The sequence below is a fragment of the Pyrgilauda ruficollis genome, unplaced genomic scaffold, assembly GCF_017590135.1.
Source record: "Pyrgilauda ruficollis isolate IOZ18807 unplaced genomic scaffold, ASM1759013v1 scaffold2, whole genome shotgun sequence".
NCBI classification, from domain to species: Eukaryota; Metazoa; Chordata; class Aves; order Passeriformes; family Passeridae; genus Pyrgilauda; species Pyrgilauda ruficollis.
This window is the reverse complement of record NW_024519206.1, coordinates 13,010,260-13,027,969: the sequence shown is the minus strand read 5'-3', so window position 1 is coordinate 13,027,969 and position 17,710 is coordinate 13,010,260. Positions and strand designations below refer to the sequence as shown.

General features: G+C 41.0%; 1 protein-coding gene across 6 annotated transcripts in view; it reads right to left on the bottom strand.

Moving 5' to 3' along the window:
• The window catches only part of CREB5 (cAMP responsive element binding protein 5), a 257,284-nt gene that overhangs the window by 94,327 nt on the left and 145,247 nt on the right, over positions 1-17,710 (bottom strand). Inside the window, exon 1 of one of the 6 annotated variants that reach the window (XM_041466239.1) lies at positions 8,732-8,782. The exons of the other annotated variants lie outside the window; for them this stretch is intronic. Coding sequence (XP_041322173.1) covers positions 8,732-8,778 — 47 coding nt within the window. The 5' untranslated portion in view covers positions 8,779-8,782. Of the gene's footprint in view, positions 1-8,731; positions 8,783-17,710 lie in introns of those variants that run through there. 6 annotated transcript variants of the gene reach the window in all.

Genomic DNA, 17,710 nt, shown 5'->3' with positions numbered 1-17,710 from the left:
CATTACTTTTATAGAGGGAGCAGCTTTTGCTAGCTAAGTTTCTGTAAAACACACATTTGAGCTTATAGGGATATTAGCAAATGTATCCCTCAGATGGTTATGGACAAAACTTGTTTCCTAGTTTTGCAAAACATGCTGAAAATTACCATGGGGGCCTCAAAAATTTTATTTGTTATGTTTTAATTCCATTACTTTTTTAAAAATAAAAACAGGAGGGGGGGAAGGGTAAAGAACTAATTTGGAGATTCATCAGAGATGGATTTTCTCATAGGATTTTAGAATTGTCTTGCAATTCTTCACTATAGGCAAAAACTTCAGATGCTTAGTCAAGGAGGGAAAAAGATCCCTTTAGCTGTTTATAAACTGAATACATATTTGGCTGTATTTTTGCCTAATATTTCAGCCAAAAAGTTGCTGTTTTTCATTATTACTATTTTATCTTTTTATGTTTATCAGGCATCTACAAAAACTTGAGTGCCTGTCACTTACAGTGATGGGAAAGTTTGGAAATGAAGCACCTTGAAACACAGAGCAATTCAGAGTCCACATTTAGAGTGTTACGTCAAGTGCATGCATTCTTTATTTCTCAAGTCAAGGTGGACACAAGCAGGCACAGGATATGCTTTAGATGACATTATGTTCTTATTTCACCTTTTGCTTTTCTTATTGCTTTTCACTCATCAAAATTCTTCCTGCTTCCACCCCCTGCACAGACAGCCCGTGCTGCCATCATTGCCCAGTGCAGGTCCAGAGAATAGTTTCAGTCAGAAGGCACCCCAGAGGGTCACCTTGTCCAACCCCCTGCTCCAGCCAGGACTAAATGCAGTATCAGAGTAGGCTGCCTTTTTTTAGACAAAGTGTGAAAATCTACAGCAGCAGAGACTGACTCCAGCCAGTTGCTGTGCCTTGCCACAGTTCTCCTGCTGGAACCTTTCTTTCTTTAGGTCTCACGGAATTTTCTCTCAATGAAATTTGTGTCTGTGGTCTTCTGTCTTTATGCTGCAAAGTGGGGCAGACCCTTTGCTTTGCAGACCCCCTTTCCTCTGTAACTACCCTGTAAGTAGCTAAAGGCTGCAATTAGACACCCTGGTAGCTGTCTCTTCAGGGTAAATAAACCAAGTTGCCCCAGTCTCTGCTTCTGTGGCTACTCTCTCCATTCAGCCTAGGGAAGGTGTCCATAACGCCATCTGTCCCCTGTGCAACTGATCCACCTTTCAGGAAGTCACTGCAGACTCACACAAGAACATGTGTGCCATTTTGAGGTGCCCATTTGTTTGGATTTATTCAACAGTCCAAGCAGATTTTGCCCAAAACTGCCCCAGACTTTGGTTGGGTGCAGAAATTTTGTATTGTCCTCACAACAGAGACTTTTCTTAGTTCTCTGGGGATTGTTTGGGCGAACCCAAATATCTGAGCCTAAGCCAATCAGTTAATTATTATATGTAATGTTTGTCCTATTTGATAATTGCTCTGCACAAGAAACATGCCAGTGCAGATGTACTGCTGAAATTCAGGGCTCCTGTGCTCAGTGCTACATGGGGAAGCCACAGACCATTCCTACACCTAGCTCAATCTGATCTACACTCCAGAACATCCAGTTATTGGAGCACTGCATCTTTAAAATGAGTCTCCCTGAGATAAAGAACTGTCTATTAAGGGGGAAAAAGAAAGAGGTATTAGAGTTGCTGGCTGTGCTTTCAGTCAAGAACTTGTTCTGGGCAAGACCAGGTGAGACCAACCTTTAAAACTCTGGAATGCAGCATGTGCAGATGCCAGAGTGTTATTGCCTGCTTTATCATTTGTTACTTGTCACACTTTTTGAGCATTTGACCACAAAAACAAATCAGAAGTAACAGAACCATTTAGAAGTGACAATGAATATCAAACAGAAAATTAAATGTACAAAGCTTGATCACCTTTCAGTGCATAGCGAGTAAAAAACATTCTTTTCCAAGACGTTTCTTAAATAACAAAACAGATATTTGTCACCAAAAAACAAAATAATCCAAATTTCTCTTGAAAAAAAGTTGTCAAAAGCTCAAATTTTAAGAATTACTGAGCCTTACTGGAAACTTTTCAATCAGATGCATTTCACTTTTCTAACACCTTTATAAATTCATGCTCTTCCAACTATCTCTATACTCTTTTTTTTCCCCCATAACATTAACTTATTTTTGCATATTTTTACAAATGTTGATGGTAAGGTTTTTTACTTTTCCTGAAGTATGTACTACAGTATTTTTATAGGGCTCTACAAAGTCTTGTCAAAATCGTTTAAATTAAATTTAAAAAATGGCTTAATTAATTACTAAATATTAGAATATCTACTGAATTGCAGCAGTTGGGAAAAGTTCCATGCTGCACAAGATTAGCAAGTAAAAAGCCAAACTGAACACTCAGTGATGCACAGCAATGTCTCCCTTTACCCATTGCTTAAATTTGATTTCTCATTCTTAAAGAAAAACTTGAAATGCGAGAGAGAGCTGAGGGGTGCTAATAGAGTGTCAACTTCAAAAAGAAAGAAACCATCAATCAAATTTATATACCAATATCACCACCTTAAGTCATGCAACTTCAGATCTTATTCAGGTGATAAATTCTTTCTGGTATGATTGCTTAGGAATAGCAATAGACAATTCTGCCTTGCAGTCTCAAAGATGGGGACAAACACACTCACACACACACCCCTCCTACATACACAAACAGATCCCTACATACAGAGATCTGTGTACCAATCTGCACTTTGTGCAACACATCCCTCTTTCACACTAATGGCCACAGGAGATACTTGTCAACACTGGATTCCAATGGCAAGGAATCTGGTCTTTCAGGCAAACTGTAAAATTAACCTTAATTTAGTGTTTATATTAATTTTTCAGCCAATCTTGTTTCTACATGAGTTTTCTAAATAAACTAACTCATTAAAGTATATCAGAAAACTGAACAGTATTCAGAGCAATGAGAATTCCTGCAGTTCTATGATACAAGAGAAATAGAGCTCATGTCCTTAGCTGCAGTGAAAGAAAAGTTCATTTTGACCTGGAAACCAAATGATAACAAAGAACACAGTACTGGAACTTTTCTGACATGACACTGAGTTGCCTTAAATCGAGGTCAAGGAAGAACCTGGTCTAGCACATTTTTTCTGTTCTGGTTTGTTAGACTTCATTTGGAAAAAACTAGCTCATGTTAAATCTGACATATAAAATTACCTGTGCTGATGGGCTTTTCCAGTGTGGTAAAACATTCAACTGACATTACTTTAGACAGAGCTTGTGATAATGAACTTTTTTATTATCATAATTACTATTTTTCTTCTGCTAATGGGCACAGATTTATTGATCTGTAGAAAATAGTGCCCATCTGAAGAATATTGCCCATATTCTTTATGGTTATGGAGCAGCACAAGAGTTGCAGATATCTGCAGTAAAACTCTCCATCTTGTTATTTAAACTAATACACCTTGTACTTATACTAATACAGAGCTTTAATATGTTTGACTAATGGCTGCAATTTTGAAAACATCCTGCAATGCCCTTGAATTAAAGATATGATGCAAAAATAAAGAGCACTACAGAAATACAGCTTGTGGTGATCTAAGAGACAACAATTCTTACTCCCAATTAGTAATTTTTACCAAGGGAATGGCTAGTTTTATTATAATGTGCAGAAATCTTTCAGTAAATTAAAAGTTATATGTTTTCAATGGAGATACTCATTTTAACATTGAAGTTGATGCTATAAGGAAACATCAGGCCATAAAATGAAGAATGGAAGTGAGGATGGAATAAACAGTGTTGTGTTAAGTAAATGATACTTTCCTGGCTCTGTCAGGATTTAAAAGACCGAAAAAGCAAAATGTGTGTCACTGGGACTGAAAAGTAAGTCATGCTATTTGACAATACAGGCTTTAGAAATGTGTTTGGAGGAAGTTGAGAGGGAGCAAGCACCACAACACAAAAAATTCCATGCCACGTTTAAAAACAAACACAAGCACCCACGTAGAGAGGAAATCACACATTAATAGAGATCCAAGGTTCATCAGTCTCTGGGATCACTGTGGCTCAACAAGTAGTTTTTCAAGAGTGCACATTCCAAAGACAGAGATGTTAAAAAATATGTGGGTGCTCACAGGACTGAAAAGAGGATAGTTCCACAGATTTTATCCCAAGCCCATCAACTGAGCTCTCCCATTCACTGCAACAAGCTTTGGATCAGGCTCAACACCCAAATGCAGTCCTCACTCACTAAAATTGGCTGGTCACACTGGAAACTGTTTGGGCAAGGTACCCCACCCATAAACAGAGCGTTTAGGGAGAGTACTGTAGTAAGCAACAAGTAATTTGTCTCTTTGCCAAGATTAGGGGTTGTGTCTCTTACTTGTTCACCCTCTGAGACAATAAAACAAGGGCTATAGTAAGGTAATATCTCTGAAGCAATCTAAGAAGGAATGCCACATGAATGAGAAATACGAGGATAAGGGTTCCTTCAATTTTGAAGTCAAAAGTGGAAGAAATGACTAAGCAACAGGGTACAGAGAGCCACTAGTAGATGGATGCAGTGTTTCCAGCAGCTCTTTGCCCTGGGATCTTGAAAGTAGGAAGAAGAACAGAAAGGAAATACAAACCTGAGTGTGGAAAGAGAGTTCCACTATGGGAATTGCCACATCATCTAGGTGGAAGACAAAGATATGCAAGTCCATTTGCAGGAGAAAGAGAGCATAAACAGAGTTAAGTGGATATTAATGAACGCTAAACAAGGATGGCAAGCCTGCTCTGAACTTACAAATCACATCCGCATTAATACCAAATGAGTTCATTAAGATTAACATTATTATGATGAGTATCAAAGGGATTAAAAGAGATTATGGTAAATAAGAGAGTCAGATAGGAATGAGATGTAATTACCTTCCTATCTGGTTTATCTGTAGCTGCGGAGACAGACCCAGCATTCACTTCACACTGGAGGAACCTAACTCACATTTTGATCTGAAGTGTAATTTTCAGCAAAGCTGATCTCAACAGTTTGGGCTGAACACGGCCCAGGCATGTGCAGGACGAACAAAAGAAGGGTGGGAAGGTGAGAGCACAGGAGGCTCCTTTCCCCAGCACCCTCCCCCAAATGCAGGAAACAACTTGGGTCTTCCTGCCTGCTGTGTCCAAAACTTGACGAGTGGCCAGCCCCACCACCACCTATGTTCGACACCTGACCTGCCCTGATCTCAGCACACATGACACCAGCTCTGAAAGCTTCACAGGGCTTCACAAACATCAACCAAGCCTTCCAAAAAGGTTTAAGGGAAAGGTCTCAAGTTAGAGCTAGGAAACTGAGGAATTCAGGAGCAGAGGGATAACATTCAGTAAAATAATAACATGCTGTCTGATATTTACCTCTTGCTTTTGTACTGCAGCAACAGAGCCAATTTTTTTGTGCATGCAGAGACCAGCTAAGGAGCACCAAATTATGGCTTAAAATCACACAGCTTATAGAGCAGATATTCTGCCAATGCACACATTCAGCAATACAGGCGGAAATGTTACTTGGGATCTTGGTGGGGAAATTTATTGGGACTCGTCCAGCCAGGCTCTGCTAGGAGCAGATTGCCTTTCTTCACAGGCCGACCACGCACAGTTGGCTCTCCAGTGCAAACATCACTCCCAAGCTCTGGTGTGTTTGGCCTCTGGTTTGTTTGACAGGTTACATGTGCTTCTGAATATATCTTCTGATGCTCATTTTCAGAGCACTGTTAATATTTCTCTTGGCTTCTGTTAAAAAAATTAGGTCCCTAAAGATATCATCCTTCAATAAGAAAATCCTCTTGCCAAAAGACCCAGCGTCAAATGTGTGGAACTCGACTGTCAGGGCTGTTGACTTCTGACCATGAAGATGCAAGTCCACTGGCAAACCTGCACATTGGGTCCCAGCAACTAGCAGCAGAGGAATCCAAATGGGCAGCTGCTTTCCTTTTCTTGTTGTTGTCCAAAAGAATGTACATTTCAAAAGCACCTGTCAAGCACAACCAGAACTGTCTGACTCTCACCTGGACAGTTATGCTTCATTAATTATATGTTTTGTTGCTTCAAGAACCAATATACATACATACATACATACACACACACACCTGTGTGTGTATGCATACGGAATTCACAACTGCAGCTTTTTGAAAGAAGCTTTTACAACTGTTTTTCCTGTGGTGCTGTGTTGAAATCAGTGAAGTAGCAGCAGTAAATTCTAACTTAGAGTTGCAGTGCACTTCTGAAAGGCAAGAAGGATTTACATCTTTACACCCTCTACCTTACTTCACTAAGAGTGAATCAGCAGGGCGGGTAATTTGTGAAAGTTTGAGTACACAGCAGGGTCATCAGTCAGTCCACACTGTCCAGAGCACCACAACGTTCTCTTTTGCTGCCCTTCCAGACAGGTGACATGTTAGTAGCTGATACCAGACAAGTGAGACTCTGATCCCCTGTGGAATGCAATCCGATACCCAAAGACTTTCAGACCACTCTGCACAACATCTTTTATGTGTGTTTTTATAAAAGAAATAGCAGGGATGCATTTCTGCAGAGAAAAGATGGAGTGGGACAGTCTGTTATCCTCTGCCCAGCATCTTGGCAGCATGGATAGACACTATCCTAGGACAACACTGACGGACTTTTCCTGAAGTCTCCAGCCAGAAAAGACAGGAAGGGAAAGAGTGAAGACACGTCCATCCCAGCATCTAAAGCGGGCAGGCAAAGGGAAGAATCTACTATGCTTTATTCTGATGGTTTGTGGAGCTGCACTTCCCAACATTTCTAGGAGAAAGTATGAGTCAGAAATCCTACGGGAACTCCTGCAGCAGCACAGCTCCCTCCCCAACCCACACCTCCTCAGCAGAGCACTGCACAATCCGGTCCATATGGCGTATCTGCACTGCCACACGGGCCAGGCCCGCGCGCGGCCTAGCGCTGCACTCGCCACTGATAAAGGTTTGGCCCTTGAGCAACTGCTTGTGCTTGAGCAGTTGACTGAGGAGCTTGAAAATCACTTAGGGGCACTTGGGGAAAACCTGTGAATAAAGTGCAGGAACATAACAGGTCAACATAAGATGGCTTTGCAGAGGGCTACCAGAGGGAAGGGAAGGCGGGCGCTGGCCATGGGCTCTTGTCTTGTTCAGGAAGAGAGGGGGAGGTTTTGCCACCAACCACAGAACAACACTGATTGCTATTTTGCTCAGTCAGTCCCCAATACAGGTTATAAAAAAAATAAATAAAAAAATCACTAAACCCTCAAAAGCACGTTTAAGGCTATCTTTAGTTAACCAAGCAAATCTGTAGTTCACTGCAATTCCAATGCGTACCAGTACAGTGCTTCCCTGAGAGACAAAAATTCCCTTTGAAAGAGGCACTTCTGAGAGCCATACCTTAAGAGCAGACAGCTCTTGACACAGAAACCTGATGCAGGGCTCCTGTGAGCAGAACGGGTATCCTCAGGACACCAACACACACCTGATAGCTCGCATTCATCCCACACCTAAACACAACCAATGCCCGAGCACGGGATTAGTGTTAAACTCTGTGGCCCACCCTAAGGGCAAAGTGCTCACAGTGAACTCGAGGTACCTTTCCTTGCTTCAGATCAGATCTAGAGACTGCTAGCTACATGGGAAAAAAAGACTAAAAGGTCTGCAGGGAGATTGACAGACTTAATAAGACAAGCGCAGTGCTCTGTCCTGTAAAGGAAATCCATGTAGGCAGGTGCCCCAAGAGCCCGGCAGCTCTGGAGAGCAGAACCGTGACAGGAGGGGATCTGCTGTGCAGGGTCGGGACCTCTGCGGTCCCAGCAAAGGCAAGAGAGCCACGAGCCCGGGGTAAGCTAAGGATCAGAATCCTGCTGACATGTGGTAGGGATGAAAAGCTGAGGCTCGTTGAGATGAGCTCTGCAAACTGCCTCCCCTAAACGCTTTATTTTCTACAGCGGATTTCCAACAGTAGAAGCTTTCCCTCGCTCCGCTAGGCAGAGGCTGAACTGCTTTCTTCAAACAGCTTCAAATTCGCCAGCCACGCTCGAAGAACCACCCCTTTTTGCCTTTCTCTTCTCTTTTTGCTCTCTCCGGGCTTTTTGTGAAAGAGACATCCAGTTTCAAGCCATTTTAAAAATATCAAAAAACCCCAGTGGAAAATAATTCGCAGCTGTGATAATATCACATTTTTTAAAATACCGTAATATAGTTTTACTTTTAATAATAAAAGATAAAAAAGGGGAGTCTGTGAATAATTAGAGAGTGCAGTCTGAAGCCAGTTACAGTCACTGCAATTGATAATAAACTTAAAGCCCCTTGACAGCAGGTAAATGCTTTGCAACCCTGACCCCCTTCCTCTCACATTACTTAACAACCCTGCAGTTCCAGCATTACATCACCGTCCAAGCGATTGGTTCCCGCATTTTAACTCTCTCCCTGTCTCCTCCGATTAGGAGCAACATAATGATGGAGGGGGGGACACCAAACCACAACAAACTACCAAACTTAGCTCAAGTTTGCTGTGCTCCTTGTTTGGGTTTGGTTTGGTCGAAAAAGCCGCTTCTGCTCCTAAGAGCTGAGGTTACACGCACCAGAAAACAAACTCTGTAGAAGTGGAAAAGAGTGGGAAAGGGGAACTCGGGAGGGGAGGAGGAGAGGAGGAGGAAGGCGAGGAGGGGGGGGAAACTATATAGAAATCAGAAAAGGAAAAGAAAATTAAAAACAAACCTCATGGACATCACTGAGCCTGAATTCCCTGCTGAGGTGCAGAACATGAGAGCCCTGGAATGAGTGTATGTAGAACTTGAGCCAAAGCTTAACTAGCCCGAGTGAGTCATATCCTTCCCATTTGATTCCTGTCCAAGCGATGATGTAATGCCCTGGCCCTCTCCCTCGCTCCCGCTCGCTGCACTACCTCCCTCCTCCCCTTTTCTCCTTTTTAGCTCAGTGCTGGTGAAGTCACCATTTAAATCTGGCAGCGCTGAAGCAAAAACTTCAATGTAACCAAAACAGCCCCAGGCCAAGTTCCAGACGTACTGAGACTCGGTTCTGCAATTGCCATTGGAAACGAGTAAACAGAGAAAGAAACAGTGCTGCCCGCGAAGGGCCTGCGCAGCTGCCGGCCGGAGCGCAGGAAAACCCTGGGACCGGGCACGGGGCTGACAGGATCGACTGGGGATCACCAGGAGATCCTGCATCGCTCCCCAGCGCCCGCACGGTCCGCGCTTCGGGAAGATCCGGCCCCTGGCAGAGGAAGGAGATCGAGCCTGAGTTGAGGAGGGCAGCGGAGAAGCCGGGGAGCAGCGGGTGTGCGTGGGGGTCTGGGAGATGGAGAGCGCCGCTTTGCAGGTTATGCCTCGGACCGGGATTTCTCTGCCTCAGCAGAGCACAGCTGGAACTGAGCCCCGGGTTTGTGAAGGAAAACGACGGGGCTGTTTCTTGTCCGTATTCCTCCGTATCCAAACACACAGGTGCAAGGCACCTTCTTTCCCCACAACAGGAAAAAGTATCAGAACAGCCACGCAACACAGCAAGCTTATAACTAACTCACTGCTGTGCTGCTCTTACTGCCTTTTCCCGTGTTTCTCTCACAAGTCTGGTTTCTTTAAGCATAGAGAATGTTTCTAAATGGAACCTATAATGAACTTTCACGCACGCAAGGATAAGCTACTGTGGTGTAAAGTGCTCTGCCTCATGAAAGTGCTCCTGATGCTAAATGCCACAGCGGCTGTGGCTGAAATACCTCTCATGTCCTCCCCCACAGAGGGCTTCCTCACTGTTCATCACTCCCAATTGATTGTAGTCAATGCAGTACCAAGCAGTTGGTCCACAAAAGAATGCAAAGCCTAAGTAATAACAATAATAATAATAATAATAATAATAATAATAAATGAAAATGTCTAAGCACGCATAGCATTCCTGAGCAATTCAAAGACTAATTGTTTCAACATCAAACTGCAGATGTATTAATGGCACATGAAACACCATAGAGGTGCTTGTCTCCTTACTTTATAGATCAAGAATTATTTCACAAAGCCACTTCACCTCATATCTCTGGGTGAAACTCAGTTTTCCAACACTCAGTGGATGCACTTATGCCCCTCAAATTTAGAAAACAGTAGAAAAACAGGAAAGTCAGTGTGCTTCCTTTTCTTCCTTATGATGATGTGAGTTTATGGAAAATCAATTTCTATTGCCTTGCAGCATTTTACCACACTGGGGTTTTTTTGGGGTGGGTTCTTTAATTGATTACAGCAGCAGTACAACAGAGAATATTGTAAAGTACCAAAGTCTCCTCCTGAGAATACTCTTATGGTTTTAAATTATTTTTAGAATATATATCGTGTTGATATATAGTTTAGAATATATATAGTGTTGATTTATATGGATCAACACTATTAGCTTCTGTCATAGTTTGATCTTGAATCCAAGTAGATTTAGTCATGAATTCAAGTGATTTTTTGTTTAAGATATATATGATTTTTACAGACAGAATGAGAAGAGGAGAAAACTAAGGGTTTGTCCTATTCAATTAAAAAAACACAGTTCTCCACAGCAACCTGACCTGCGGGATGACATTCTCAATAGATACTGAGGCTGCAGCCACTCAGAGTGACACCTTTATCAAGCAAGGCAGCTCTGAATTAGAGGTGATCAGCCATAATTATTACTGGCGCCACTGAAGCCTGTGGCTTGACAGCATCAGATGTGGTTGTTATAAAGTTTGGTCCATTGTGTCAATGGCCTGTATAACTCATTTATGTCTGAATTACCAGCTATTGATTTTTTGTCTTCTGTCATGTAATAAAATAAAAGTTAGATCATTCCTAAAGCCCTCTTTTAATTCCAGCCTTGCTGATAGTTTCATTTTAAGTTTATTCCACTTCTCCCTCTCCATTTAAAAAATGCAACTTCCACCCCTTTTTCTGTGCATGTCTAAGAGGTCATCTTCCCTCCTTCCTTCTTTTTATTTTGTCTTCTTACATTTACACTGCTGGATTACATAGCTTCTGCTCATTCAGTTATCCTCTGACATTGCTGTAAACTTTGTCACGGGCCAGCACAGACCCCTGGCTCAGAACTTGGGAATGTGGCTACAACTGAGGAACAACTTTAAATCCCCTGGTCCAGCTTTGCAGAGAAGGAAGCTGTCACCTAAAGAGAAAAATTATTACCCTGAGCAACTCATGTTACCGTGAGGCTGCTTGTGCATATAATACATACATTCCTGCAATCTTTGGGCCTCTTCTCACTCTTCTGAGAAACCCACACGTTTACCACCGTAGACATTCAAAGCAAAATGCATCCAAAGAGGTGATGCAGGAGCCGCAGGGTAGTTCATTGTCCTCCAGAGGCTTCGAGGACTTGCTTGGCAAGTCTTCCCTTTCCAAAAGAAAATTCTGTTCACCAGAAGCAATAGCAGACCATTGCCCACCTGTGAGCATCTTAACCATAATATCACAGGAGTGACTGTGTGTGTATGGCAAACGGCCCTTCTAATTATTATAATGTCCATAGACACAGACTCAGAAGAAGTAAACTGCTCTCAAAACAGTGTCTTATACAAGATATTTGTACGAGTAAAAGCATTTTCTGAAATGAACAAGAAAGACCAAAGCAGTCTGAACTGCATTTCTAAATTACATGTTTACACTGAAGTCTTATTTCAAGAAATTGTTTTAAAACAGACATCATGCTCCAAAGGAGTTAAAAACTTATTTGTTCTTGCTGATGGGAAAACAAAAAGTTCTTTCCAGGCAGGTATTTCCAAAGCGTATTGATTTTTTCCTTCCCCCTAACAGGAAACACTGTTTTCCCCTTTTCCTTCCTGTGACAGACCAGTTAATGATAAAGAATGTCCTGTGCTCAGAGGAAATTCCACTTGCATGCAAGAGCTCCCTCTTTATCTGTTTACTTGTCTGTCTTTTCATTCTCCCCCCATTCCCAACCCCAGCCTTAAATTTCCATGTTCATTAAGAATAGGGCTGTTGTGATGAGAGTTATGGGATGTTTTAATTCTAATGGGAGCCTCCTTCAAGCTAGGGCCCTGGCCAGGACAGTTATGACTCCAGCTTAGCTGTCTAGTTCAGGAATTCTTGCAACACCCTCCCTGCAGAATGTTTCATCCTTGGGGAAAGGGTGGTGGGGCACACCACAGATGTTTGGTGTAACTGAAACTTGACAAAAATCACTGCTTCTGCTGAAAGTTTCCAGTCTCAACAACCAGAAAGCTCTGACTTTTAAGAGCCCAAACGTCAGAGTGCACTGGGATTATCCCAACTGCGTATTGTAAAAAGGAACTGGGTGTACTGCAGTTGAGATTGTGGATGGACAAATCACAGGTCCTACATGCATTTTAGGTGAGTGTGTCTCATGCAGCCCTTGGGACTGGCTTTTGCCTATGTCAGTCAGTGGTCCAAAGCATTAGCAAAGGCCCTGTGGATAAAAGCAACATAACCAGATTATTTTTTTCCTCCACTGCTTGGCACTTAAAGAGGCTTGATTAAGAAAATATTCTGTAATAATGGTCCTGCATTCAGGAAAGTCTCATTTTCGTTCTGACATTATTTTTCATTTCTAACCCAAGAGCCTTACAGTCCCTGTGGAATTAAAGAGGCCAGATAATTTCAGGGTTAAATAAGCTTTAATGACTATCACATGTATGGAACCTTAAACCCAGTATTAAAAATTATTTTTTTAAAGTGGCATCTCTTCCTTTTTTAATTTAAAATAACCATCCAGGTGGTTTCCGAAGGATTTCTTTGCAAATTGCTTCCAGTGAACCTTTTCAGTTACAGACCACTGCAAACCCATGTGGTGGTATTCAGCATTTAGTTCAACTTGGGTGTCCCATGTTTTTTTTGTAGTGGACAGAGGGACTGTCTGCACAAATGTCTGCACAAGAGAGGCTGTCTGGGCAGGCTAGCTGTCACTGGCAAGGACATAAAAATGTAAATATCCACAATTTCAGAAGAAACTAAAGTAAAGCAGCACTAAGCATGGATTCTTCAAGTTACTCATAAGAAAATGGGGTACTTGTTCCCATTGTCACTTTGATTCTTCAGAAAAAGGCATTCTTTGTTTAAGAAGACTCAGATCAAAGTGCTCAGCATTAGCTGTATCAAAGGTTTTCCTGTGAACTCTTCCAATTGTAATGGAATAAAATATCTGGAAATATCCTTTGTGAGAACTACCCCAGATTTATTGAACATAAGCACTCTAAGATAAGCACTGGATTGGATGAAGTCAAAATGAAACCTGGAACAAAGATCTCCCACTCTCATACGCATGTTCAAACATACTGCTCCTTTAGAAACACCTCACTGAAAATATTTAAGGAAGAAGAACTGTCAAAGTTTGGGTCCAACTTCTCTGGAGACAGAAAAGTGCAATGGGCATGATGGCCAGTAGACTTCCCCAGAACATTTTGGCAAGGTATCTTCAAAAAGGATCTCAAGAAAAACTTTCCCACTACCAGTTCTAAGCATTTAAAGCCACTTGGGATCATGGGGGGTTTGGGTTGGGAACATTCAACTACTAGGGAGTAGAATAGCCTACTTACTTTATACTCACCAAGTAGCCATGGGCCAGTGGCAAGTGACAAGTGGCTGACCTGGAAATGAAGAGCTTTGTATCCAATTACATATCACTGAGTCATGCAGCGTGGTCAGCCTCCTCTTTTAATGGAGCTGTAAACCACAAATACCCAAGACAAATAATGTAGCAATTTATGCAAAATAATTAATAACATTTTACATTTCAGTAGAACCTTCTACCCAGAAGGATCACAGAGCGTCTTGCAGGCCAGCCATTGAAAGTTGTATGGTGCAATTACCCCCAACACAGGAGATCGCAGCCAGTCAGCCGATGGCATGGGAGTGCAGAGGGGAGATGTTGACTAAGGACAGAACCAAACAGCTCCAATTAGGTAAAAAACATAGTGTAATCTTTAATATTCATGCATAATGAATAGGAGGTTCCCTTGCCCCACTGTGATTCTAATTACTCAAACAGATAATTAGTGTGTGCTGGTCAAAATGTGGAGCCACTGCTCTTTTTAGATTTGCTCAGAGAAGCTTTGCCATACATCTACACTAAATATCTTGACCCTAGATCTCAAATATCTTAATCTTTAGTCAAAACTCAACAGGCTTAGTCTTGGACACAGTGAAAACTTTATCACATATAGCTGTATCTCAAAGATTGTAACAGGAAAAAGGATCTGGTTTTGATGCTCTTTCATTTTATTTCTAGCAGACAGAAAAGTTGAAATAGCAGAATTTGGATTGAAAGAGCAAACATATACGCTGTAATTAAAAATATTTTCTCTGAAGTACAGTATGGTAAGCATTGAAAAATAAATAGTAGAGCTCTAGAACAAATTTTAGTACTGAACCAAATTTTATCCTTCCCTTAAACTGTCATCTCCATGCATTTTTTTTTAGCGGCCATCTTTATTTTTCAGCACGATAGCAATAATTAATGTTCTAATGAAACTTTTTTTTTAAATAGGCAAGTATCTAGAACTCAGTTCCAACTGGAAAAGGAGAGCACTCGGACTCAGATCAGCCTCATTACAGCAGGACAAATTCATAGTGCTATTTGATAAAAACATGCACAAGATAACTTGTTTCTAAGATACACCCTCTTTTGTTAGTGATCCAGCTGATAGTGCAATATTTATTCCTTGAAAATTAACAGCTATAACAGTTCACTAGGAAATTTTTCTGGACTCTTGCTGAACAAACTGACTTGAGCTTTGGAGTTCCATGAACTACAAGTAGCCAAGTAATTCTGTTTATCCTGGTTCATCCTCACACACAGGTTTTACAGCATTCAGTCAGGATGATGAAAATTCATGATCCAGGAGGTACTCTTTTTAACTTGGCTTTATCCAAGAATCTGAATTAATTTCTATCCAGAATCTTGACACCTAAACACCACCCGTTCTTGTGTAAATTAGAATTTCTTAACGTTTCTTAAAAATCACACAGGTCTGCAGCACAAAAATTGAGATGCAGCCACAACCAAGGGCCAGCCTGCAATTCTCTATTTGCAGTGACTCTCATTGAAACATAATGTGATGTAAAGTTTCCAGTATTACAACTCAGCCATAAAACTTATTATAAAGCTATTAGATGACTAGATATTTTAAAAGGGAATAATGAATTTATTTTCCTTTATTTTATTTTTCTTTTTTTTTTTTGTTTTTGTTTTGTTGTTGTTGTTGTTGTTGTTGTTGTTGTTGTTGTTTGTTTTTTGGTTTTTGTTTTTGTTTTTTTTAATAGGGGTTAACCAGGAAATCCATTTCAGTTTCTTTCATAGGAACTTCTCCAGCCACAGAATCATTATCTGATAGACCTTTTCTGAAATCAAGTGAGGTCCATCTGTACCCACTTATGGTTTTAGGATTTACATACTTGTTTAGTCTTCCAGTGCTTTTCTTCTGAAAAAAGTATGGCTATCTATTAACTCCAAACATACTAAAACCAAACAGATCTCTTGTAGACACACAGATAAAACCTTTCAGGACTGACTGGAAAGGATCAGAGTTACACCACTTGTTTTACTGTGATGATAAATGAAAGAGAAATAATTTGTAGCTTCACTTTCACGTTCTGTGATGCAGGATGATGCTTTAGTTTTGACATCAGTTTCTACGAATAAAAACATACAGCTTTTCCATTCTTGCGTAAAAAAAAAAAAAAAAAAAAAGCCCAAAAAAAACCAAAACAAACTCTGGAATAAAAAAGTATCTGTACAAAACATGCATGTACTCTGAAGTACACAGTGAGTACCTACACATTCCACACAAACTGTTTCTACTAGATTTACACAGTCTTCTGCTTGGATACCCTCTAACACTAGCTTGTTCCTGCTGCTGTACAAACCCAAATGGTTCTGCTTGTCCTTAGTGACTGCAGCCCATACAAATGAGGCATTTCTGTATTGGAAAAAGTGCACCAGGTTGAAAAATAGTCCACAGCTCAATTTAAAGAAAAACAAACAGCAAACAAACTAAACTTTAAACTTGTTAACTTGTTTAAAGGGAAAAAAATATATTTATTATGGAAACAGGATAAACAGATTAAAACAATGATGACTAACTCATCTGAGAACCTGCAGAGTTCACTCATAGCCCAAGACATAACGTAAGTGAACATTTCTGTGATTATAACTGAATAGTTTTGATGCAAGAGAAGCAGTCCTTCAGTTGGTTTCTCCTCTTAGCTGAGATCTGTCCCCTCAGTTTTTAACTTTCCAAATCCTCAGCCTTTACTCTTTCTCTCTTGTCTGCCCAAAACTTTTTCTTTCCTCCTTTTGAGTAGCATGAATTTAAATTCTTAGGATTTAGAATTCTTCTACTGTCCTAATTCTTTATGTTCAAGTTTTTGTGTGTTAATTTTTCTTCATGAAATGCCAACCTGAATTTAGCTTGAAAACACTTCAGGGCTTATATATTCTCGTAATTGCTTCATAACCGGAACATATGTCTCACCACCCTGCACGTCAATAGTTGCAACATCATTTTCTCTGGCTTTTACCAATGTAATTGTACCTCTTTCATATGTGCCCAGGCTCCTGCTGCAAAGACCTTTTGCCCAGCCCTTTCTGCTGAACATGTCAACTCTCTCTGTGTATCCCTTAATCACCAAAGTTTTCCTCCTGCAACCTTCCCCACCTTCTCTAGCATGCTTTCATCAGTATTAAAATTAGACCCAGATCAATCCATCCTGCCATCTCACGCTTCCCATCCCCTTTGGAAAGCCATCTTCCTGATAAGTGTTATTTACAAGTACTAGTTCCTAGGAAATGAGCAAATCATCACAGAAGCTTGCTGCCACTCCATGACCACTTACTCCGATCCATGAGCCCTCCTCCTACACAGACATTTCCAGATGATGAGCTCCCAGCTTCTTCTTCTGCTTCTAGAAATTTTTATTAGTCCCCCCAGGCACAGCCTTGCATTTTTTAATACTGAATTTCATTCCATTGCCATTACTTCAGTACTCAAAGCTCATCCATATTTTTTGGGTTGGTTTTCCTTTTTTCTTTTCTTTTGTGTGATATCCAGGTCTGTCTCGGTATTGCCAATGTCTCCGAAGCCTGCGTCACCAGCAGGACTTGACATACTTTCATTACCATCATTAATGAGAACATAACACTAAACCAAATCAGGATTACACTGGACACTGTGTAGCCCCACAAGCAGCCTCCCCTTACCTGGCCCTTTTCCCTTTCAACACCACACAGTTCTCTCCCCTCCAGCAAACCTCATCTTAAAGCACACTAAGTGAAACCTACCTGTCCTATTTCCTAGGACAGACTTCCCCACATTAGCTGCAGTTGTCAAGCAGTCTGCAGCTGTCAGCAGCTTTTACTGAGTGGGAATTCATCAGAGTGAATAGCAGTGCAGGACAAAGTTTATCCTTTTTTACAGGTTCACTCTCAGCCCTGCCTGAAATTTCTCTTGGCTGACAGAGTTCAACAAGCAACTTTTTGGTAAAAATTTAAAGAGGAAAAATGTTTTAATTACAACAGAGATAAGTAGTTGCATTAATACTACTAGAATATTTAAGCAGTATTTCAGATGTCTACTGGCACTCAGCACGTTTTAGAGAGGAATTTTACATCTGTGCTCCACAGACCTGAGAAGCTGCCTGCACTGCGTACCATTTTGCTCCAGTTATGCTTGTTATTAGGCAG